Source organism: Crocodylus porosus, unplaced genomic scaffold, assembly GCF_001723895.1.
Source record: "Crocodylus porosus isolate Cpor-Errol unplaced genomic scaffold, CroPor_comp1, whole genome shotgun sequence".
Lineage (NCBI taxonomy): Eukaryota > Metazoa > Chordata > Crocodylia > Crocodylidae > Crocodylus > Crocodylus porosus.
Genome location: NW_017728886.1, coordinates 163,945,455 through 163,970,556, shown reverse-complemented (window position 1 = coordinate 163,970,556; position 25,102 = coordinate 163,945,455). Strand labels below are relative to the sequence as shown.

The following is a 25,102-nucleotide window of genomic DNA, read 5'->3' as shown; positions in this document are numbered from 1 at the left end:
AATGATTACAAAATTCAGAAGCAGTTGTAAATCAGTTCTAAAACCAACAAAATCTTCTTATCCCTGCTTCAGACTCCCTTAAGTCAAGGGAGCTGCACCTAAAATTTATTTTGCTCAGCATATTTCATTTACTGACTGAATTTATACAATATGAAAATATTTATAATATAGAATGTTTCTGATTATGTGCATACGTATTTATATTCTTATCCTGAAAACTGTACTGAAATACTGTCATGTTTGCAGCATCTCTTTCAGAAAGCATTTAACCCAGTGATTCTCAACCAGAGTGCCATGGCAGCCTGAATTGCCTTGAGGGTGCTGCAGGTTGTCTCACAATGTTGATGCTGTTAGGTGTACAATATAAACCCAGAGATTTTCAAATAGGAATCCATAGTGTTGAAAATATTCTGACCTGTTGTGGTCTTTCTGTATTCTTTGCAATCAGATAATTGCTCTATTATTTTTCTGTAGCCAAAAAGTGACAGAGGACTAAAAGCTGACATTGTCTGAGTGGTGCTTCAAGTCTCATAGGCTAGGGACAGACATTCAGAAAGCTTGAGGCTGAATTGATTCAGTCTTTGCAGGTTAGTCTAACCTGGCTAGGCTAAATCAGTTTTGTAACCAGACATCCCAGAAATGCAGGCACATGCCTGCAGTGACTCAGGCTAGAAGCTGGGAGGCGCAAGAGCAGCCTTCCTTTTTCTTCTGCAGGGAACTGAGAGGGGTGTGGCCAGGCCCTGGCAGGACACCGTGATTAGGGAGAGGTTCCCCCCCTCCATTCTTGATATCAGCTCTGTTATCAGCATTTAACACTCTATCAGTAAACGGCCTCACTCATTACAAGCTCTTCTTCAACAGCTTTTTGCAAAGGAAGGAGTGCAGGGCCATTACCAGCTGAGATGTTGATTACCTCCATAAAGCCCTGTCTGCCTTATACAGTATTAGCTAGAAGACCACATGCTGGCTACAGTCCCTGCTGTGGGAGAGATGAGGAAGGGATCTCTGCATGGGTGGCTGGTGCTGCCTTAGTCAGGGGGGGCCATATGTCCCCTCCCCAGGACCAGTCAGTGATTAGGGGGAGTGTCCTCCCCACAGCCAATCCTGCTGACTGAGGGAGGGGGTCCCTCTGTGGCCAATCTCACTTCTGTGAGTAGCTGTGGCTGCTTCTGGGAGCGCAGCGGTGCTCCACTCTCCGGCCAGTGCTTGCAGGGGGGGCACCAGCGCTCTCACCTGCCCATCACCCAAGTGGCAAACACAGCCAGTCAGGGGGTGCGCCAGTGCTCTCAGGGGGTGCATGTGCACCCTCATGCACCTGCTACACATCACTACTGGATCTCTGCTTAAGCAGCAAGTGGTGGGAGGGAGGGAAGGGGAAAAGCAGAGGGGAGGGCCAGTCCTGCTGTGGGGCAGAGAGCCCCATGTAACCCAGAGAACATGCTGGGCTACTGGAGTGTCTGGTTTATCTTAAACCAGCAAGGCGTCTGGGACAGGCATTGCATAAACTGGTTTGACCCAAATCAGTTAAGTCTGATACTGCGTGCAACCAGGTTTATCTTAAATGGTTGCAGCCATTTTCAAACTGGTTTGTGTTCACTGAACATCTGTTGCGTTACAGGTTAAAACCAGTTTCTGTTCACTTAAACCAGTTTATGTGTAATGTCTGTTCCTAGCCATAAGGGGTGTCTCAAGTCTAAAAAGATTGAAAACCACTGACTTAACCAATACATGATGTGTACATTAATAAAAAGTCCATTAGGTTTTTGGATCAAAGGTAGTTTAGAAAAGTATTTTAATTTTTTATAGAATCTAAAATAAAATAAAATGAAAACCAGTAGTCTGATCTGAATTTTTTTTCTTTGTAATTTTAAGGTTCGTGTTTTATTCGAACTGACCAGCTTGATGGTGAAACAGACTGGAAGCTAAAAGTTGCTGTCGGGTGCACACAAAGACTGCCAGCATTGGGGGTAAGCATTATAGATTTTTGTTTCACCATTTCTTTGGTATATCTATTTATATTTGTTATGTAGTAGAAAGCTTTAGAAAATTACTTGTACACAGTAATTACAGCAGTTACAAAAGAAATTAACCCATAAATGCAATGTTGATCTTTGCTATGGATAATACAAAAATGCTTCGGGTCTTGATCCTCTGGAAAAGGTTGGTTTCTACAGCTATTTCATTTTCCATTAAAAGAGTAAAAACAGATAAAATGTGTTATATACTCCCAAGGTGTGTAACAAATGTAGACTTTTATGGTTTTGGGAGACTTCTTGTAAGGTGAATGCTTCTTTGCAAGGAGGGTTTAGGGTCACAGTGGAGAAAGTATGTACACTTGAGTACGCAGGAGGGTTTCCCAAAGGGGGGGTGGTGTGCACGTGTCAAAAACTGTTAAAAGATGAGGTGAAAGTATAGGAGTCAGTAGATTATGTCTATGAATTGGAGCAGATAGATTAAACAAGCGGACAGAAGAAACAGGAGCAAAATGGTCTGATCAGTAGAATGCACTGAAATGTAATCTGGTACTGAATGCAGGAGGGACCTGTGCCTCCACATTTCTTTGTTACCTAGCAGGTAGCTGTGAAACCCACTCCATCCCTATGTAGCAGAGGATTTACAAAGGTGCTAGATTCTTCCGTTAGTTTCACTCAGCTCAAGCAGTAGTGAAGGTTTGTGCTGTAAATCTAAAGATCTCAGAGTCCAACCTTGCTGATGACCTGTATTATTGAGAAATCGCTATGGCTTCATTTGATGAAAGTTTTTGTTTGGTCAATACTTAAGTTTTTGTGGGGATTTAAAAAAAAAAAACCTTAGGAAACTACATTAAAATTAAACTATTCTTTAAAACAAAGTTAAAGTTAAAACAAGTTAATTTGCAAAATCAAGTGTTCAGAAGTTAGGAAATGTCTGAATTAAGGTATTAATTCATTTTCCTCATACAGCTACATTCTGTCACATGTTGAATACATTCAATTACATGAGCACATGCAATTTTTAATTTGTGTCTTAATTGAGGAATTTCCTAATTTTTGTTTTATCTCTGCAACCTCAATATTTTAAACATTAGTTAGAATACAATTTCCTACTTTTTTAGAGGGAAGAGACATACATAATCTGTGTATTCTGAATGGAATATAGTAAATGACCTGAAAATATAGCTGGCATGGCATTTAGCTGAAATAAGGAAGCTGGCTACACTGTGAGCAGATGTTGCATTCCTTGCCAGACAAATCACAGTGGTCTGATTGGCTACTTACAGACATCCAAAAAGCCTGAGGCAGAATTGATCTAAGTTCAGTTTTCTGTAAGCAACATAGTTTAGATCAGTAGTGAACAGAGCACAAGTTCACCCTTTGGTGTGGAGGGCAAATCTTAGACCAGGTTCTGCCAGGTTAAACCAGTCTGTGTGTGCCAAACTTCTGTTCTGTTACAGGTATAAACTGGTTTCCAGTCACTTATGCTGGTAAAAGTGTAAAGTCACAAGAGTGAATTGATTGAAAATTGGTGTTTGTCTGGATGTAGGAAAATAAACTAACACTGGTTATATCTTTCTATACCCAACTCAATAGTACAGGAATTACAGATGTTACTGGAACCCTCTATTGAACTCAGGTTGCAGGAAATCAGCCTGCTTAGCAATGGGCCACTTTTACTGGAGTGAGGGTCAAGGGACACTCATTTTCAGTCACCAAAAGTGGGAACATCATCTACAGATTGTAACGGTTCTCATGACCAACATCAAGCATGTGTAGGGCTTAGTTGCTACTTGATGCCATATTAATTTTGACCTTGAAAGTACTGAATCATGTGCTTATCTTCAAGCATGATTTCATTGTTAAATGCTTTACTGAATCAGAGTTTTTGAAAATAATACCTAGGTAAGTAGTCTTAGGAAAGAGCTTTTACCAGCATTGTTGCTATAGGCCAGTTCTGTTTCATGAAGGCAGTCAGATAAAAGTTGTTGGCCTGGTCAGTAGTACAGTAAAAGCTGTGTTAACTGCATTTTAGTGACTGGCACACTCTACTAATTGGAGTTTCTGGCCTGCTGGACAACCACTTGCATGTAGTAGCCACTGTTGCTACCCACTACCCTGCGCTGCTGCCTCTCTGCATTTGGCCACCACTCTGTGCAGCTGCCGCCATCCGCCCCCCACTCTGCGTGCGGCCGCTGCCACGCCTCCCCCCCCTTGCTCTGTGTCCAGCTGAAAACCCCTGCCTCAAGTAACCAGCATTTTTAGATTACCGGCACCCTCCATTCCCCACTCATGCCAGATAACAGAGCTTTTACTGTATAATGAAGATAGAATGGTCTTGCTGGAACATTGGATCAAATGAAAGAATCCTTAAAAGCAAAAGAGCTTCTGATATTACTGAGCAAAATCCTCACTCCTGCTTGTTTGGTCTGTTTGGGGTCATGTTTTGTTTTACTCCTGTTGGGTTTTACTGAGTTTCTTATTTGCAACCCTTACTATGTGGAACTTGTGCTAAGTGAATGAAATGTTAAATCATGATTTCTCAACTATCATGTTCTATAACTTTTAAGAAAAAAAGTTTAGACATCTTTATCACATTTTCAGGGTGTCTACAGAGCTGTCACTAGAAGTATGGTTTAGATTTTGAGAGCTTGATTCTTCCTTCACACCAGAGTTAATCCATTGATTCAAGTTCTTCATGATTTGTACTGAGGAATGGTCTGATGTCATTAAATGTGTGGTTGCCTGCAGGGCCGAATTAACACATAAGCAACCTAGGCACATGCCTAGGGCCCTGAGCTGCAAGGGGATCCCAATCCTTCCCTCTGTGGTGACAGTGTGAATGGCCCCATCTGCCTCCATTCCCTTCCCATTTGTTCCCCTCCCCTCTGTGAGCCTCCCTACCATGCTGGTTGCTTCCTAGCTCCAATCCTCGCTCCCTATGGGTGGCAGCATCAGTGTGGGGAGAAAAGAGGGTCTTGATTGACCCAGGGCCCATGAGTTTGTTTGTCTAGGGCCCTGGTTGCCTTACAGCTGCAGGCACATCTATATGCTGTGGACCCCAGGGGGAGGGAAGCCAACCTATTAAATGAGTACTTTGCGTCGGTCTTTCATCAGTCCCATGGGACGGAGGTCTGAGTGAGGGATATCCCCTACCATCCATCAATGCTAACCTTGTGAAGGAACACCTTGAGAGGCTAGGTACCTTCAAGTCAGCTGGCCCTGACAGTCTACACCCCAGGGTACTCAAGCTGGCGAGCGTCATAGCCCAGCCCCTAGCACGGATCTTTGAGAACTCCTGGCGCTCTGGTGTAGTAGCCAAAGACTGGAAGAAGGCCAATGTGGTGCCTATCTTCAAGAAAGGGAGGAAAGTGGATCCAGTAAATTACAGACCCATCAGCCTGACTTCTATCCCGGGGAAGGTCTTAGAAAAGTTTATTAAAGAGGCCATCCTTAATGGACTGGCCAATGCCAACATCCTGAGGGATAGCCAGCACGGGTTTATTGTGGGTAGGACTTGCTTGACCAATCTCATTTCCTTCTATGACCAGGTGACCTATCACCTGGACAAGGGAGAAGAGATTGATGTCATATATCTTGACTTCAAAAAAGCCTTTGATCTGGTATCCCATGATCACCTCTTGGCAAAACTGGCCAATTGTGGCCTTGGGTCCACCACGATCCACTGGCTGGGAAATTGGCTCCGTGGTCAGACCCAGGGGGTGGTAATTGACACAAGTCAATCATCATGGTGCCCTGTAACCAGTGGGGTTCCCCAAGGCTCTGTCCTTGGACCCATATTGTTCAACATCTTCATTAATGATGTGGACATTGGAGCCAGAAGCGGACTGGCCAAGTTTGCTGATGACACCAAACTCTGGGGCAAAGCATCCATACCTGAAGACGGGAGGGCGATTCAGGCTAACCTGGAGAGGCTTAGCAAATGGGCGGATGAGAACCTTTAGTAGCAGGAGAACATTGTCAGTGTGAATTGCCACTCCAGCACTGCCAAATTGCTTGACCTGTGGGGAGCCCCTGCCAGTTGAGCAAATGAATAGGGGAAGCAAATAGGGCAGTTTGCAAGCAGTTCTCTGGGAGGAAAAAGGAAGTAGAGGAAGGGGAGTCAGGTACCAGATCCTGTTCTGGAAAGGTATGTGAGCCAGGGGTTCCTGTGTGTTTGGCTTGCTGAGTGTTTGTTTGATGGGCTGTGTGTTTGGGTATATGCTCTGAGCAGCTGAGAGAGCTGCTAGTTGGGTCATTGCTTTCTGTATCTGACTAAAGCCCTAATAAGGGGCCGGAGCCAGTCCGAACCCAGGAAGGTATAAAAGGAGACTCCCCAAGCAACCAGGGAGTGAGCAAACGGAGGCAGCAGCAAACAGGGCAGTTTGCAAGCAGTTCACAAATTAGTTCATAGGTTAGTTTGCCATTCCCTTCTTTGAAGGGGAGCCTTTAAGATGAGCTCTTTCTGTAAGAGTAATTAACCTACAGAGACCCAGAGAAATGGCCAGAGGATGCTGCAATGCCAGAGCCACTGCCACTACCAACTCTTTTTCTGCTTGTACCTGTGAGATGTCTGTCCAGACAGGACTGCTCATTGTTGAGGCTTCTACCCAGGTTCTGGTTTGGCACTGTGGAGACCATGGCTTGTAGGTTCTTTCCAGTGACAGCCAGATGGGGGAGTGCCTGTGATGTGAACAATGCTTCCTGGTGATGGCCTTCAGGGAACAGGCAAAAGAGCTACAGGAGGCAGTGCTAAGGCTCCAAAGCATCCTCTGCCATGAAGATTTCATTGACTCAGTGATGAAGAAAACCTCTAGGGTTGCAGAGGAAGGTGCAGAAGTGGTACTAGAGAAGGAAGAGGACATGGACTCCCAGAAATGTGGAAGCTGGAAGCTTGTGACCTCTGGCAGCAAGCAGTCTTCATCTCTACTTGTAGTGGTCAGCCTAGAGAACAGATATGGAGCCCTGTCAACAGAGGAGGAACATATTCCATTGCTGGAAAAGGCCAGGCCGGGTATCCCCAAAGTTGGGAGGATCAAGCCCACTGCCACCAGGATGAAGTAATGGGTGGTGGTGGTTAGAGACTCCCTTCTGCAGGGGACAGAGGCATCCATATGCCAGCCTGACCTGTTGTCTCAGGAGGTCTGTTGCTTGCCCAGATCCGAGGTGTCACAGAAGGATTGAGACTTATCCAGCTCTCTGGCTACCTATCACCCCATGCTGCTTATCCATGTGGGCAATGATACTCCCAAGAGTGATCCTGAGCAGATCAAAAGTGACTACAGGTCTCTGGGTGCAAGGGTGAAGGGGACAGGGGCTTAGGTGATGTTCTTGATCCTTTCAGTGAAGGGACAGGGCCCAAGCAGGAGTAGACACATCCAGCAGATTAATGCATGGCTGCTCGTCAGATGGTGTTGCCGGCAAGGTTGTGGCTGCTTCAGCCATGGAGTGCTGTTCCAAGAAGGATTGCTAGGAAGAGATGGGTTCTAGCTGATGGAGAGAGAAGGAGAAGATCTTCTTTGCAAACAGGCTCACTAATGTTGTGAGGAGGTCTTTAAACTAGGTTCACCAAGGGATTAGAGACCAAAGCTCTGGGGTAAGTGCTTCCTAAACCTTCCTGAGAAAGCAGTGCAATTGGCTAATCACCTCAGGTGTCTGTACCCAAATGCATGGAGTCAGAAACAAGCAGGAGGAAGTGGAAGCCCTCAAACAGTCACGAAACTATGATGTGATTAGCATAACAGAGACTTGGTGGGATATTTCAAATGATGGTAACACTGTCGTGGGTGGGTATAAACTGTCCAGGGGGAAAAGAGGAGTCCGTTTTATGTGAAAGAGCTGTATGATTACTCAGGACCCCACTGTGAAACTGGGGATAGGCCTGTTGAAGGTCTCTGGATTAGGGCTAGAGGGGGAGAGCAATGATGGTGATGTCATGGTGGCAGTGTGCTATAGAGCACCAGACCAGGAGGATGTGGTGGATGAGGCTTTCTTCAAACAGCTAGCAGAACTTTCCCAGTCGCCAACCCTGGTTCTCATAGGGATCTTCAGTCAACCTGACATCTGCTGGGACGGCGATGCAGTGGTGCACAGGCGATCCAGGAAGGTTTAGGGAGTGTTGGGGACAAATTCCTGGTACAGGTGTTGAAGAGGCCAACTGGGGGTCATGTTCTTCTTGACCTGCTGCTCACAAACAGGGAAGAATTGGTGGGGAATGTAGTAGTGGATGGCAACTTGGGCAACAGTGACAACGAGATGATTAAGTTCAGGATCCTGAGGGCAGGAAAGAAGGAGAGCAGCAGAGTGCAGACCCTGGACTTCAGAAAAGCAGACTTCGACTTGCCCAGGGAACTGATGGGCTGGAAACCCATCTGAAGGGGAAAGGAGTCCAGGAGAGCTGGTTGTATTTTGAAGAAACTTCACTGAGGATACAAAAATGAGCCATCCCAACTCACAGAAAGACTAACAAGTATGGCAGAAGAACAGCTTGGCTTAGAAGGGAACTCTTCAGTGAGCTAACACAAAAAGGAAGCTTACAAGAAACGGCAACTTGGACATAGGACTAAGGAGGAGTATAAGAGTATTGCTGGGGCATGCAGGGGTGAAATCAGGAAGACCAAAGCACACCTGAAGTTGCAGCTAGCAATGGATGTGAAGGGTAACAAGAAAGGTTTCTACAAGTATGTCAGCAGCAAGAGGAAGATCAGGGAAAGTGTGTGCCCCTTGCTGAATGAGGGAGTGTAACATGGCACTAAGAGGTGCTTGCTCCTTAAAGCTGAAGAAACCTGGCCAAGGAGCTCAGCTGGTTAAGCAGAGCTCCCCAGCTGCAGGTTGCCAGGATAACAGCCTGCGGAAGTAATTGGCCACGCCTGTCAACGTAACCTGACCAGCAAGAGGGAGGTTCTGGGATAGATAAGCCCAGGCTGTAGCTAGCAGACACATTCTCTCTCTGGCAGCTGACGGGGAAGGAGCTCCTGCCTGATGAAGATTTTTGAGATGTGGTGCTGCCTACCTAGCTTGCCCAGTACTGCCTGCTCTGCTATCTAAGTGCTACATGACTACAGGGAGTCTCCCAGGTACCTAGATAGGGGCACATTACTATGAGTGGAAGTTTGTTCCCTTAAAGGGGCATAACACTTGTTATTGTTAGTATTTAAGTTGTAGCCTAGGGGCTTCTGTTTGTGTTCATGTGTACCCCGGAGGATTAGGATGAGGCTAGAAGGGGAGGTTTGGAGGCTTCATTAGTGCCTGGAGAGAGAGGGCATATGATTTGGTAGAGCCCAGTCAGGCATAGCGAGCATCAGAGGGGCACAGCCAGAAGAGTGCAGTGAGCTCAGAGCACCAGGAGGGTGCAACTAGAAGGATTCAGTGAACTCATAGCACCAGAGAGCTCACTTACAGGGTTGAGGCAAGCCCATAGCACCAGATGAGCGCAGCTAAGGGGGCGCAGAACCAGGCGCCCAAGAGAAAGGCATGGAAGCCAGTCACTAGAGAGCTCGGTGCCTACATATTGCAGAGAGACAGAAACCAGAGGCCTCAGTGCCAGGGCATATAGAGTCGGCGATGGTAGTAACACGTGTGAGGCATGGGACACGTGTAGGGAAGGTTGGAGCATGTATATACCACCTGGTATAGCTGGACACATGAAGGGCAGCCTCCAGCCTAATGAGCAACTTAATTATTTACTAACAAGGTGTGGCAGATGAGGTAGGTAGGCAGACTGCCCAAGACGGTGGGTAAGCTGATGCAGAGGTTAGCCTCAGGGTGGCCCCCTGTCACAGGGAGGCAACCCAATGACAAATAATGCAGGAATGGCTGAAGTGCTCAATGCCTTTTTTATCTCAGTCTTTACAGGCAAGGCCAGCTTCTAGACTACTGCACCTGGCAGTACAGTATGGGAAGGAGGTGAGCAGCCAACAGTGCAAAAAAACAGGTTAGGGGCTATTTAGAAAACCTAGATATGTACAAATCCATGAAGCCAAACTTGATAGAACCAAGGGTAATGAGGTAAATGTGATGTCACAGTTGTTGGCCATTATCTCTGAAAAGTCATAGCAATTTGAAGAGGTCCTGGATGGTTGGAAAAGGGCAAATATAGTGCCCATCTTTAAGAAAGGGAAGAAGGAGTATCCTGGGAACTATAGACCAGTCAGCCTCACCTCAGTCCCTGAAAAATTATGGAATATTTCTAAGTACTTGGGCGAGAAGAAGGTGATTAAGAACAGGCAGTATAGATTCACCAAGGGCAAGTCATGCCTGAACAAACTGTGATTGCCTTCTATGATGATGTTTACAAGTCCATGGAGTCAGATTCGATGCACCCAAGAGAGCTGAGAGAGTTGCCCGATGTGATTACATGGGTGATACATCCCTATCTTTGATTTTTTCCACTGTCAAATAGGAAGAACATACTATGCAGTGTTATTAAACATATTATTAAATACAATTTTTGGAGCAGTGTTTAATAACATGAGCTTCTTCAGCTTTTTTTCATTGTGTCTTTCAGAACTGAGGTCACGTTCCATCTTAAACCTCGTCACAGTAAATGGTTCTATACATCACATTTTGTGCACATTACAGTGTTCCTTTTCTTCCTTAAGATCCCCAGTTTGAGGTGAGCCTTGAACTGAAGGTACACTGAGCTATCCCATAGTTCCTCCACTTGATTAGGGTATTAATTGCAGTAAAACTGATCTGTGTCTTGGCTTTCCCAAGTTTATCTGGAGTATAACCATAATGAACAATGCTTCATTTTTTCCTCATAAAGAAAGGCAGTAGGTATACTCGTTTTCTTGTAAATAATTGTCCTCTAATACCCTCTGTTCAAAGATTTTCTTTTTAACTATGAATAAAATTAGATGAGCTGTTAAAAGAGTCTATATTTTTTTATAATATTTATATTTTTTGTGTGCTCACTGAAAATCACAGGCTGAGTCCAGACAAGCAAGACAAGCAAGCACGTGCCTGCTGCAGTGCTTCAGAGTAGTTTGAGATGCCATGAGAGGCACACTAAGAATATTTGCAGTATGGACTCTAAATTTGATACCAGGAAATCCCAGTATCAAAAAATAACATGCTGGGAAAAAGCAGTGCAGGGAGCACTCCTGGAGCATGCCCTAAAGTAACTGGAGGCTGGGGCTGCCAGAGATGCTCTAGCATGCTGCCAGAGTATCTCTATGGCTGCTGCATGCTGCTGCTGCTCCAGCACTCTGCCTCAGCCTGCTGGGGCAAATGGGAGCAGGCAAGGCTGGCAGCAGTGGATCAGACCCAGGCTCTTTCCCCAATAAGTAGGGATGTGGAGGTGGAGGGGACTGGTGGGGGGGGAGACTGTTCAGGAGAGGTGGGTCCCCTGTCTGTCCCCCTGCATGGCGCACAGTGTTCCCCCTCTCCCCCCACAGCAGCAGCGGCTGTTGGGGCATTCATGGCTTGCTCCTCGCAGAGACGCATGGTGGTGCAGCATGTGGAACATGACACCAGCCCGCTGGCACATTCCTTCAGGCAAGACCAGGCTGGGCTCCTAGCATCACACACAGAAGCCACACACTATTGGGCTGGACTGACTCCATGGAGGCTGCTGCAGGGGGGGTTGTGCACTGTGTGGGGCGGGGGGGCAGGGGACCCACTCCCCAGCAGTTCCCTCCATCCACACAGTCCCCTGCCACCCACAGACTCCCCAACAATCTGCCCATAAACCCCACACCACCCCTCACGATCCCTATACTCACCCCTATACCCACCCATAAGCCCCCCTAACTCCCCAAACCCCACATCCCCCCCAGAAATCTCATATCCTGAGTGTCCAGCCTCCAGACAGGACAGCACAGGACCTGCTGGTGGGAGCCATGGCTGCCAGGGCAGCTGCTACATTGCAGTCCTGCCTTGTGCCCATACCTGTGTTGGGACATGAAGCCCCAACCAGGGGGGCTCCTGGTCTCAGGAACCACTTGGGGGGTGTGATGGGCTGGGGGGAGGGGTAAAAGCAGGGGTGTGAAAGAGAGGGAGAGAAACAGGGGTTGGGAATGGGGGAGAGCTCCAGGTAGGAGAGGCTGTCAGAGCGGGGCTTAGAGCCCTTCTGCCCCCTAGAGCAGCCTTTGCAGGGGGAGACTGGCTTGGAAGGGAAGGGGCTTGCCCAGCCCAGTCACTGAGCCCCAGTCAAGGACTTCCCAGGAACAGCATGGGGAATTGCTGGGGCCTGGGCATAGCCACAGGGAGCAGAATAGCAAGGGCTGGTACTGCTCAGAACCACAAGAGGTGGAACAGCTGCAGCTGGACTTGTGTCCTGTAGGGCTGTGTGAAACAGCTCTGTTCCAGTTCAGATTCGGCCATTTCAGAGGGACAGTGATTCAATTTGGTGTTTCAGATCACTGTCCCAATTCAGTTCAGCCAAATCTGTTCCGGAATTTCGACACTGATTTGGAAGTTGGTGGATGGAGTGCTGGATGGGAAAGTGGATTCCCCTCTTCCACATCCCCCTGCCTGTGCCCTTCTGCCTCCCTGCCTTTGTTCACCAGCACTTCCATCCAGTGATCCAGGGTTTCACTGCAGCACATGCTCCCCTTCACCCTTGGGTTGCACATGCCCACAAGCATGTGGACCATACTGGACCGCAACAGACCCAGCCATTTCTTAATGCCCTCCTTCAGCCACTTCACCAGTGCCTGCACCTCTGGTGACAGTGGCTTGCCCCAGCCAGGAACATCAATCCCCTGGAACTTCTCCATTTGGTGCTGAAGCTCCCTCACTATGGGGATCTCCTGGCTAAGGACATCACCAGCGCTGAGGCTCTCGGTGGCCTCGGAATGGCTTGAGGACCACCAAGATCTGGGAGATGGTATCCCACTCAGCTTTGTTAAGGGGGCCGCTGATCCCAGTCTCCCCAAGAAAAGCCATCTCATGAATGACCTTCTGTTGCTCAACCAGCTTTTCATGCATCAGGTATGTGGAGTTCCACTGAGTTCCCACATCCTGCATGATTTTGTGCTGTGGGACGTTCGGCTCTGTCTATTTGTCCCGCAGCATTTTGCCTCCCTTGATGCTCCGGTGGAAGTAGCCCACCACCTTCTTCCATTTTGAAATGAGCTGGCTGGTTGTGATGGTGCCCTCACTGACAGCCCTGTCCCCCTCCAAGGTGCCCTGACTATAAGGTGGAACCTGTGTGCCACACAGCGGATACCAGCAAAGTTGGCATCATGGGCTGCCTTGGCCATATTAGCTCCACTGTTGGTGAACATGAGCCCAAGGATGAGCTCGCCCTGCCCAACAAGCCACCCCCGCACCATGTGGTTCATGGCCCACATGATCTCCCTTGCCATGTGGGTCTCATCCATCACCTTCTGTTGAAGGAAACCCACCAATGGCCTGACTGATCGCACTAGTGCCCTGTGAAGGAGATGTAGGTATGATCTCCATCCTGGCTGCTCCAGATGGCCGAAGTGAAGATGTCCATGACGTTTACAAGTCCAGGGAGTCAGATTCGATGCACCCAAGAGAGCCGAGGGAGTCGCTTGATATGATTGCATGAGTGATACATCCCTATCTTTGACTTTCCCACTATCAAGTAGCAAGAACGTACCGTGCAATTTTATTAAACATGTTAATAAATATAATTTTTGGAGCAGTGTTTCATAACATGGGTTCCTTCAGCTTTTTTCATTGCCTCTTTCAAAACTGAGGTAATGTCCCAACAGCTGTTTCTGGAGGTGGTGCAGATGCAGACAGTGCTCCCACCTCCTTGCTGCCACTAGCAGCAGAAGCCTCATGCCTGGTAGAAAAGAGAGTGTGTCTAAGTTTGGGGGTGGGGGAGGACTTACAGCTCTGCCCCCTCTCGCTCTCCTGCCAGAAGACCTGGCACCTGCCTTTCCAGCGCATGTTTGGTGCGCTAGAAAGTGAGTATATAATTTATGTGTTGTGCTTTCCTGCACAATGATAAATGACAGACTGCCAGGGAAAGCACAGCTTTCTTTTTGTTTGTGCGGATAGAAAAATATGAACAAATAAGAGGATTTTGGGGGAAGAATTAATTGAAAGGGATAACAATAGGGATGGTAGGCCAGGGCAAGTGGGAAAGTGGCTACAACTTGGTAGCAAGAAACTACCAGTACCTACTGCTACCAAGCAAGCCTAGACCTTTCAGATGCTGTGTGCTCTGCTGCTCATGCTGCAAGAGAGACACAGCTGACAGAAAAGGCAGAGACAGAGCCTTATATATTGTTTCTCCATCTCTTCCCCCAGAGCACTGTGATTAGGAGGGAACTTGGGGAAAGATTGTAGTGACTGGCCAGCTACAGATGTCAATATCAGAGCAGTCCTTTTGTCCCTCTTTCCCCTGCCTTTTCTTAGTTTCCATTTCCCTACAAGCCTGCCTCCAAAACTCTGAAATATTCCAAAATGTTTCAGATGCTTTTATTTCATTTTGGAGAGGTTTTGGAACCTTCCGTTTCAATTCAGATTTGGTGATTCAGCCACTGAAATTGGCCAAAACACTCCTGAAACAAAACAGCTGCTGAAGTTTTGCACAGCCTTGATGTCCTGGTGCTGGGACAGAGCTGCTGCCAGGAGGGAGCTAGTGGGGATAGGCAGAGCCTGCGGGTCAGGAGTTGAGGGGCACTGGCGAGGCTATGGTTTGGGAGTGAGGGGCAAGGGCAGGGGCAGGGCACTGGCATATCAGTGCTGCTCAGCATCCGACATCCTGGTGAGTGAAGGGGGCAGAGGGACTTTGCTTGATCTATGACAAAAAAAACCCAGAAGCAAACACCAAAGTGTATAGATATTTAGAATTTGTTTGATGATGATAGAGGCACTGGTAGGTTTCCAAATTGCTTTAACATTGTAAATATATCAATAAAATGTTGCCCGAATGATCTCTCTGTATATAGAAGCGTTTCATTTAATTGCGGAAGAACACGGATTTGGGGTATTTTAATGAGAGATTTTGAGGGGGGTTTGTCACAGAAATTGCAATTTTTAAACAGGGAACACCAGGATCTCTGCTGGTGAGGCAAGTGATGGAACCCAGGCAGAGGAGCTTGCCCAAGGCCAGCGCCAGGGGATACAGCTGGAGGGCAGACAAGGTGACTGACCTCCTGGCCATTTGGGAGAGCACATCTTCTGGGTGATAGTTGCCCAGATATTAGAGGGAGGACACCAGAAAACATGACAGCGGTTGCTACCCGAATGCCAACTATACAGCCCCTGCCTGCTGGCAGCTGGCCCAGAGGTGCAGGCAGGTCTGTTACAGTGCTTGTACCAGAGCCCAGGTGGCCATGCGGTCCCTGTCTGGCCACATGTGCTGGCCTCGGCTTCTAGCTTCCCCTGGCTGCAGGTCTGGGAGGAGCTGGGCAGAGTCATTTTGCCTCAAGGGGCACTGTTTGTCCCACACCAAAGTGTGTGTTCAGACACGTGCTGAGGCACAAATTTGTACCACTGCTATTTGAGCTGCTGCAAGCACATATGCCTGCATGTGTGGACATGCAGAGATGCATGTCTTTTGAATTTTTGAAAACATCTTTGATTTGTCACATTGGCAACTGAACATCCACTAATATTACAGAGTATGAAGCTTGGAGCAGTTCTGGGCCATTTTAGTTTTTCCTAATGTGAAGAGGATTGAGGCTATGACTCTCTCTTTGGAAAGCAGAGTATCATTGCAAATATTTTACTCTTCATATCTCTGTTATTTTTTTTCTTTTTTTTTATTCTTTGAATGCAAAATTTCCTGGGTACTCTCCCAACTCTTGCTCCCAGCTTAAGGTCGCCCACAATTTATGTTTGCTCAGAAGCTATTTTTCAAATGCAAATATGATGGTTATTCGTTATGGCTAAAAGGTATCTGAAGCTTTGGTTTGCCTCTCTAAATGAAATGGAGATTAACTTGCTGAAATCTGATTTGCTTTAAGACACAAGTCATTCCAAACTGTGGACATTTTTGCAAAGTACATAATAGACATTCAGATCTGTCAATTCTGGAAAAAAATAAATGCCTATCAAAAAATAATCCCTTTCCCATGGGAAGTGTTCTATACAAGTTCCTCCAATTTGCACCTTTAGTATGCATGTAGAGATAATGTATAGAATTTCCTGATTAAAATATAAACGATCAATTCCAGGAAAATAGGCTGGATTGATCCTGTTTTACAATAATTCTTGATTGCCACCTGCTGGGCTGTTACTAAATAGCTATGACAATTTCTTACAGTTACATAGCGCCCCCTGATTCAGCTTTGTATTCAAGTAAAATTTGCATTGAACGCTTTTGTAAGTTCTGCCCCTGTAAGAAGAAATGAATAGAACCCATTATCAATAGGTTCATATATTTTGTGCTCATCTCTGGTGTAATTAGCATATTGAGTAGAGGAAAATAGTGGAACATGCTAATACAAAATGTTCAGTGGGTGCAGTATTTCCTATTTTAAGTATATGGAATATCTCTAAATTCAATACTGTTTGTAAAGCTGGAATGAAACGTGAGTACCGGTCGCATTTGTATATTCCATTTGGAATCTAGTTTAGAAATTGGAGTCCACTGTTTTGTTAACATAAATCATATATTTAAATGACAAAGCCAAATATCAGGTTTTGTTGCTGTAAAGAGATTCACAAATAGAGGGGAGTGTAAAAAGTTTTCCCTAAATTGTTTCTGCTGACCTGCAGGTCCTCCTTAGAGGTAACAAGCGGTCTCAGCTGAGCCACTATCCTTCCTGTTGGTGTGGCAGCTGTGCATTATGTTTGTACTACTTTTGATTTCCAAAGGTTCCCCATCACTAGGTCACATTTCTTAAAACAGGATCTTAGCCTGAACTTGGAGGAAATTTCAAAAGGAGAAGTTTAATAATACTTTTGTATCATATACATGATACTTTAATAATTTAAAAGAATGGATGGTAAGTGAAATTTGAGTATGGAGATAGACTAAGGAAATTAAGGACTTTGGTCTTGCATTTAGCAGCATACACTGTCCATAATTGTCACTCATTTTGATTTCTTTAGTTATCTGATGTAAAGGATTTGAGTATCTTGTGTTGTCATGATCTGTCAGTCACATCAACAGAGAAGCATTGTAACCTTATCCACCGTGACACCAAGAATAAATAAACCTGCAAACCTTCAGAGCTTTTCTTGAAGAACAGATGACACCACCAAAGATGATCAGTACAGATTTTGTTGTCTTCCCAAACCACTTAATGTGATCAGAGAATTAAAATTTCAACAAGTCATTTAATGATGACTGTGCTGCAAGAACTCTAACACCCAGGTTAGGTTTCTTGTGGTTTCATAGTTATATGTGGGGCCGTTTTTCTGGCACTGAAAGTATCGTGGGACATTATTCTCTGCCTTATGTGATCAAGTAAATTTATTAACAACAATGAGGTCACTGTAATTTTCAATAAATGGTGACTTGCTGATTTATATCAAAAGATCCATAGAGCAGTAAACAATACCATTTACATTTAATTAGTTTTATTGAACCAAAGGCAATTTTATTTGTAATGAACCACATGTTATGATTAAGGATGTATTTTAATGATCTTTAAGTAAGGTGAACAAATGTTGCCCTTGACCTAATAGAGGAGGTTTTTCTATGTTATTGATAACTTCAGAGTGATTTCTAAATTATTATTGTAAAATGCAAAGGAAAACATTGTCATTATTTTACCATCGTTTAGGTATTTTGTGACTAATGTAAACAGATGAGATGCATTTTTCTAAGTGGTGGTTTGTAGCTAACCAAGCTTCCTAACATGTTATTTAGTATTTTGTAAGTTCTATCCATTGTTGTATGGAAATATATTTTTTTATAGTCTCTGTTCTCAACTTTGTTCTTGCTAAGCATTTTAACTTAGAATTGCTGTAAACTTACTTTTTTTTTCTATTTGCTTGTCTTCTTTTAAATAGGGACATAACCAAGATTATTCACCTCAGTTGTTTCCCCATATAAATGAAAAATTAGAAGGAAAATTCTGTTCCTGTTAAAGTCAATGGCAGAACTGTCTTTGACTTCAGTGTGGACCAGCATTTCAGCAAGAGTAATGCTGGACTTGTTTTGAATTTCCTAAACATGTATTTCTTCATTAATAAACTAATATTACAGAAAATATTTTGGAAATATTTTAGCAAAAGTCGAATGACAATAATGTGGAAGGGAAATTTCATAATACTATGACATCCCTGCACCTAGGCCATCCAGATTTTCCCTGTTCAAAATAGTTTGAGCTATTTTTCTGTACAGCATTATTTATGAAGCTTACATAGCTTCATTAATCTTTCCATCTCAGATAGTGCCATGCTTAATTTTTTTTGTGATCTCTGCTGCGAGAGAGGACAGCTTTTGCCTCTGGGGCAATAACACTGGACAGAGAGAAATCTACCCGATTTAAACTGTAGAAACAGGCATAAACCATGATCCTCTTAAAACTCATCATTGGTTGATGGATGCTAACCAGGTATTTTGGTATTGTGTCCTTATTAGAATATAAGTGAATCTTCCCATATGAGAGTCTAGCTTCTTTGAGTCCTGCCTGAGAGTTGTATATATATGAAATACTTAGAGTTGTGTTTTGCATGTGATTGCAGGGGGAAATATCCTTCATTTTATTCTGCACTTGAGTGCAGAGCTATCTTGCTGACCTGCACTGCATCTTTTTTTCTGTAGTTACAGGCAAAGTACAGAATCAGTTATTATGTTGGAATACCCTACTAGGGTATAGTCTGTATAAAATTGTAGTACTTTGTGAGCAGAGGCCATATTTTGAGTTCTCTGAAGATTCTAGCCATCGTAATGTAAAGGAATATTCAAAAGTTCCTTAAAAGAGGATTATAAAAGCATGTGCAACATCAAGATCTTGATTATTCAGAAAAATGAGAGAATTCATGTTTGTCGAAGTGGAAATTAAGAAGGCTTCTGAAAGGGATAGGCAGTGTTAGTTCTCAAATGCACAAAAGGACATTAAATACAGGCTAAAGAGCACAGGAAGTAAAGGAATTTAGACAAACATTTTTACACTGTACCTAACATGTAATAGGCTACAAAGGGGCACCATTTGTAGTTGCAGTTAGTTAAACCAAAATTTGATTGTATTATATGTCAATGTCAGTTTATGTGAAGACATGGGTACTTCTACTTTCTTGCATTCTAATTTTGTTTCCTAACTAAGCTTTTCTGAAAAGAAAAGTTCATGTTTGATGCACTTCAGTAACAGTTCTTATTGTATATGAGTATGTGTGCAGTATTGGTTTTCTTCTGTACTATCCAGTACTGAGAAATTTATATTTCTGTGTACAATAAAGCACGTAATGGCCTGGATTAACTAAATTGTAGGTGATAACAGATTGGGAAGAATTGAATGATGAAGACATAGGATACCACATGTGTATTAGTTTCGTATGAATTATTTCTTGTGAAGCTGATGAAAACTAACCTGGAAGCACAAGAGTGCAGTAAGTGGACGTTTAGGTGAATGACTAAAATAAGTGGCCAATGATTTGAGATGAGAAAAGATATTTTGCAAAAATTTAGTGTTGAAACTTGATTTGCTTTTATAAAATTTGTAAATAAACTAATTGAATGATTTAGGGTTATATATACCTCTGTAGGGCAAGGTAAACATACCATGCATAGATTGTGAACATCAGTTACAAATTATTTTCATGATTTGCATGTAAAGGTGCTTTTTTAGACCTGTGTCAGAAGGCTGTTTGAAAAAATGCAAACTAGATCTTAATGTATTCAGAATTTATTAATGCATTTGTTTGTTTGAAGATGGCTATGGATCTCAACAGTTCTATATCAGAAGGATCAGAATAACAACACTCAAATTTTAAGATATGCCGTTTAACTCTTAGATTCTGTAAACATCTGTAATATATTGGCATTTAGTGGAACTTTTAAAATTCAGTTTTATCATTTTCCCTACATATTCAATCAGTTTCTCTCTTGCTAAAAAGGTGTTTTGGACTATCAAGAAGCAACCCAAGGGGAAAAACTGTATAATTATTTTTAAAGAGAATGAAAGAAAATAAAAAGATACTATTTTAAGGATACTGTATTAGAAAAAATAAATTTAACTATTAAAAATATTAAGTAAGGAAAATTCTCTTTCATACTTGTATAAATATCACTTTCAGAGTCTTGAAATTTTGGCTATGTTTGCAAGCACTCTGTTCCTGTATAATGAGATCTTCTAGCAGGACCATATTTCAATGCTTACTTGAGTAACTTTTCATTGCCTTTATTGGGAAAAGAAAATATTTTAGTGTTTTTACCACATCTAAAACTGAACAATTATAGCCTAATTATAATATAGTGCACTGAATACATGTGTATTAATTTAATAATAGGAATAATTAATGTTAATAATTACTTTGCTATCTGTTACAGGACCTTTTTTCAATTAATGCTTATGTTTATGCTCAAAAACCACAACTGGATATTCACAGTTTTGAGGGTACCTTCACACGGGTAAGTAATATTTGTGTATATGCCACATTCTCTTGAGTTTCTTTGAGTGGAGATCATCACTTTATAAACATTTATTCTTCTCTTAGTTTTAGAGAAGTATTTCCTATGCCCTTGCTATCAAATGGTCGTATAATAGCCTTATTTTGGAAAATACATGGCAGGAAATTATATTAGCAAATTAAGATAGCCTTTATTTAAAAGTAGAAATCAGGAAATTGTATGTGTATACATATATCTAAAATAAGACATAAATCTTTATATGATATACAAAGAATTCAGAATAATGTTGTTCATTTTACCTCTAGTCACAAGATCTATTTTGTGTATGTCACAAATTGTGGTAGCTTTAACATTTTCAGCAGTGTGTTGAAGGAGTTGCTCATTTATCTGCATTGATGAACCATTATGTTAAATTCAGTGTAAATCAAAGCAGCTGGCCTACTATGATTAGTTTAACATTTATGGTGACAAAATCATATTTTCCAAAATCCAGTGTCAAAGTAAAATACATTCTTCAAAGAATAAATCATGGCAACTCACAGGATTAAGTTAAACATATTTTCTTCTATATGGGATTAGATTTAGAATTTAGCATTTATTGTAAGATGACATTTGTGTGCCAGGGTAAAAATATCCTCCAAACTATCTTTAAAAAACATAAAACATTAAAAAACAGGGCTAAGGTTGGCTGAATGCCTTTTACCTTTACTTATGCTTTCCACAATTTAAATAATTTTATTGAAAAGTGACCAAATTATTGAAATATTTTAGTATTCTAAGCAATACACAAAATAATATTTATTGTTTTAATTTCAGTAACAGAAATTCAAAGATTAACAATTAAAAGCAGTTATAGAACAATATATTTTTATGGTAAAACATTTTATCCAGATATAACAGCTCTCTGAAAACAATAATCCACCTGCATTTGTCCCACTGTTAATATTTTGATTTTTTTTCCTTTTTTGAATGAATAATACAGTTGGTGGGAGAATCAGATTGCCAACATTTGAAATTATATTCTCTGTTGAAAAAAACAGATACAACACAGGAAACAAAGCCAAGCTTCCATATATTTTCTCACTAGTATTCTTTAGCTCTAAACTTGGGGAAATCTCTAGAAGTGAAGTAGTGTTCTGCTCTTTGTGCCCTACCGCCTTAACTTTTCCATTGAAGCTGCCGCAAGGGCACAAAGTGTTTTTTTTCCCCTTGAGAATGACCCTAAAAGTGGATGGAGTTTCTCTAGCATTTCATACTGTATTCACAACATTTGGGTTTATCTACATTAATGCAGTAGAACATCCCATTATTTAAATTATGCCAAACTTGTTATTTAACATACGACATGTTGTCCTTGAATTTCTTGTTATTATTTTGTGAATTCTGTATCTGTTTCTATAATTAATACATTCTACGAGAACCAATAAATAAGTAGTGAATCTGAAACAAATAGGACTTTTGTAGTCATCCTCATCATCTTGGCTCTTCTGCAGTTGACTTGTATGATTCAGACCGGTAATATATTTTGCTTTTTATTTGAAATAATTAAGTTCAGCTTTCTCCCCCTGCTGCTGCCTCAATAGCAGTCCTTTTAGCCCATCCCTCCATGGTCTCCTACACGTATCCCATTCTGAAATCTCCAAGGGAAACAATAACATATCTGGCCTATGTGGATCCCATGTAGTAGAGCTCAGTAGAGCTTCTGGGATGCCTGTCCTTGAGCCTCAGTTCCCTCTTTCTTAGAAAGACTCCAAAAGATTCCATGTTGGGGAGGCCACTCAAAATACTTTTGGAGCAATCTCTGAGCACAGGTTCACTTTCTCATTTGAAGCAGATATTACAGGGGAAAGCTCCTGAGGAGAAAATTTAAAAATCAGCACTGGGTTCCCCTCTTCACCCTCACAGAGTGCAGAAAAGACTAGACCATGAATGAATGATGTCGTGCGTTTGTCTCTCCTTTGTGCCATGCAGAAGTGACTGCACTGTGTCAAGTAAGGCTGGTAGCAGGCACGGAGCAGCTCAGTAAGTTTGGGAGAGCCATTCCCAAGTATGCTTAGCTTGCACTCTCGATGTCATCATTGGTTCAGTGATATTTCAGGATTTTCCATGGGTAAATAGGACAGTTCTAGTCACAATGGTCAAAGTACCTGATTAAATTTTCCTGATAACTGTGAAGAATACAGTCACACCTACTCAAGACAGATTTTCCTGTTGTAGCTAGAGTGCAGTTTCTTATTTCCATATAAGCAGCCCATCAACAGGAAAACATGAGCTGCTGCCATGGTTTATATGGCAGAAGTTATATTTAGCAGATTTGTTCCTTTACCTAGAAATATCTTGCTCATCAGAAATTGTTTTGGGCTCATGAGTAGTCTCTGCCCATGGAAACAGTGATTTCTCTGTGTTTGGGACCTTGAATGCGAGTTGGTTAATAACACAGCTGAAACCTAGGCAGAGTTCCCTGATATAGGGAACTCTCTTTACTTGTTGTACCATTCCTTAGCATAATACAAAGGATATGAACATAAGAACTGCACTTTTTGTTCTTTTCTAGCTGAAGGTGCTATCTTTGTCCTTGGCCTTTCAGATGTTATTTTCTTATGGAGAAGATGTGCTATTGTTAAATTAGTCATCTACTGGGGACCAGGCCGAGTTAGTATTGACATGATTGCTGTTTGGATCCCCCAATAGAACAACAGTAACCAAATATGTTTGTTTTTTATATTAAAAAAAAAAAATCCATCGCTAAACCACCCTAGTAAACCAGGGAAACAGTCTCTAGCTCTGGAGACCCTTAGTGTGGGGTCTTTGAGAGTCTCCAAGGAAAAAGGTTAAGTCTCTGTTGCTTAATACTTCCAGCCTGTTCAACAAAAGTTATTTAGAAACATGGATATTTATTGATATTAATTTCTTTCGTAAAGCATGAATATTATTCAGCACCCTAACAAAGTTACTGAACATGATGATGGAATGTGATTTTGCTCCTTACAGCACTGCATGAACTGAATGCTAGTAAGGAGGTGTTATCAGTAGACAATCCAGTAGAACAGACCTCCCAATTACTAGGGGGGCACAAGCAAATATTTTCTTGACTGATACCAGTGGCCAATGATCTGATAGCTGATTTACAGGAATGCAGGAAGGCAGCTTGGAGAGCAGTGTCCTGCCAATAAGTCTGTGATGGGAAACTGTGTGGGGGAGGGAAGGCAAATAGGGGGCCAGACCAAGGGCTCCACTGTGAGGGAGGGAGTGGCACTGGGGCTGGGGAGGTGCTGTCCACCCACGGTGGTGAATGGGACCTGAGCCAGGGCATGGGATAATTGTCTGGGAGGCGCGGGGGGGTAGAGAGAGGAAGTGGCTCCCTGCTCCTGCACGCATCCCCTGGGAAGGCATGGGGGGCATGTGCCCCCCAAATGTATGCGCAGGGTGAGGCCGGGCTGCCTGCTGCAGTCTCAGGACCAGGGCTGCATGGGGTGGGTGGCAGCAGCACTTGGACAGGTGGTTACAGGTGGATGTGGGGAATTTTGGGGGTGGTTATAGCCCCCTAAATCCCCCCCCAGCACTGCCCTCTCCCAATGCTGCTTCCCACCCTGCCCCCATCTGCCCTGAGGACAGTCTTTGCCCTGGCCCCCCACTGAGAAGAGGCTGGTGCAGCTCCTGGCCCCAAGCCCACAGCAGGTAGCCCACCGTCACCCCACAGATAAATTCAGAAGGGCACATGGCCGCATACCTCCCCCAGGGGTATACACAGTGGCAGGGAGCTGTCCCACCCCAGGTCCCGTTCACTGCCCTGGCTAGGCAGTCCCTGCCCCACTCCCTCCCTCAGTATGGGGGACTTGATATGCCCTTTCCTTCTTCCATGCAGTATGCCCCCCGACAGACTTACCGGCCAGACGCTGCTCTCCAAGTTGCCAGGCTGCATTCCTGACTGTATGCATGCATACACACAGCATTTATTGGTGACATTATCGGCCAAAAAAAGCCGATTGCCAATAATATTAATTTTCCTGTTATCAGTGCTAATCCAATATGTGACCAATATATCGATGCACTTCTACCAATTTCTAGCATCTCTACAAAGATGAGTTGGATTTTTTTGGGTTTTTTAATTTGAAGTCGGGAGCTTTTTCCAGTGATACCCAACACTGGATTCAGACAAGCAATCCTCACAACTGTAATGGCATTCATTTCCTAAATAAATTCAAGAAACATTCTTTTTGTGGTTAATAGGGCTGTGCAAAGCTTCGACTTAATGTTCGATTTGACAAATATTCAACATATTCAATCTTGAAAAGTGAAAGTCAAGTGGACTAATAGCTGGTTGAATAGCTGTTGAATCGAATACCGGAAGTCAAATATGAACAGCGCGAGTCAAATATTAACAGCGCGGGTCAAATATTCGACAAGGGTCGAATATTTGACTTACCTATACTAGATTCCCGGGGCGGGGGGAGAAGGAAAGTAAGGGGAAGGAGGGGGAGAGGGGGAAGGAGTGCTTTCGTGACTGACGTGTGTGGCTGGCCAGTGACCTGTCAGCATTCTCTGAGGTCCCTTCCAATCCCAGTGCTCTAGGGGAGGGCCAGAGAAAATGCATAAAAGGCAGCAGTTTTTCAGCTCCCCTGCTTTCTGCCTTGGGGTCAGTTTCTGAGCTGCTGGTGTTCTCCAGCACCTCTGC

General features: G+C 43.6%; 1 protein-coding gene across 2 annotated transcripts in view; it reads left to right on the top strand.

The window, feature by feature from the left end:
• The window catches only part of ATP9B (ATPase phospholipid transporting 9B (putative)), a 325,951-nt gene that overhangs the window by 138,492 nt on the left and 162,357 nt on the right, over nucleotides 1-25,102 (top strand). For both annotated transcript variants that reach the window (XM_019544740.1, XM_019544749.1), the window contains exons 8-9: nucleotides 1,873-1,967; nucleotides 20,347-20,427. In XM_019544740.1, the coding sequence (XP_019400285.1) occupies nucleotides 1,873-1,967; nucleotides 20,347-20,427 (176 nt within the window). The remainder of the gene's footprint in view (nucleotides 1-1,872; nucleotides 1,968-20,346; nucleotides 20,428-25,102) is intronic.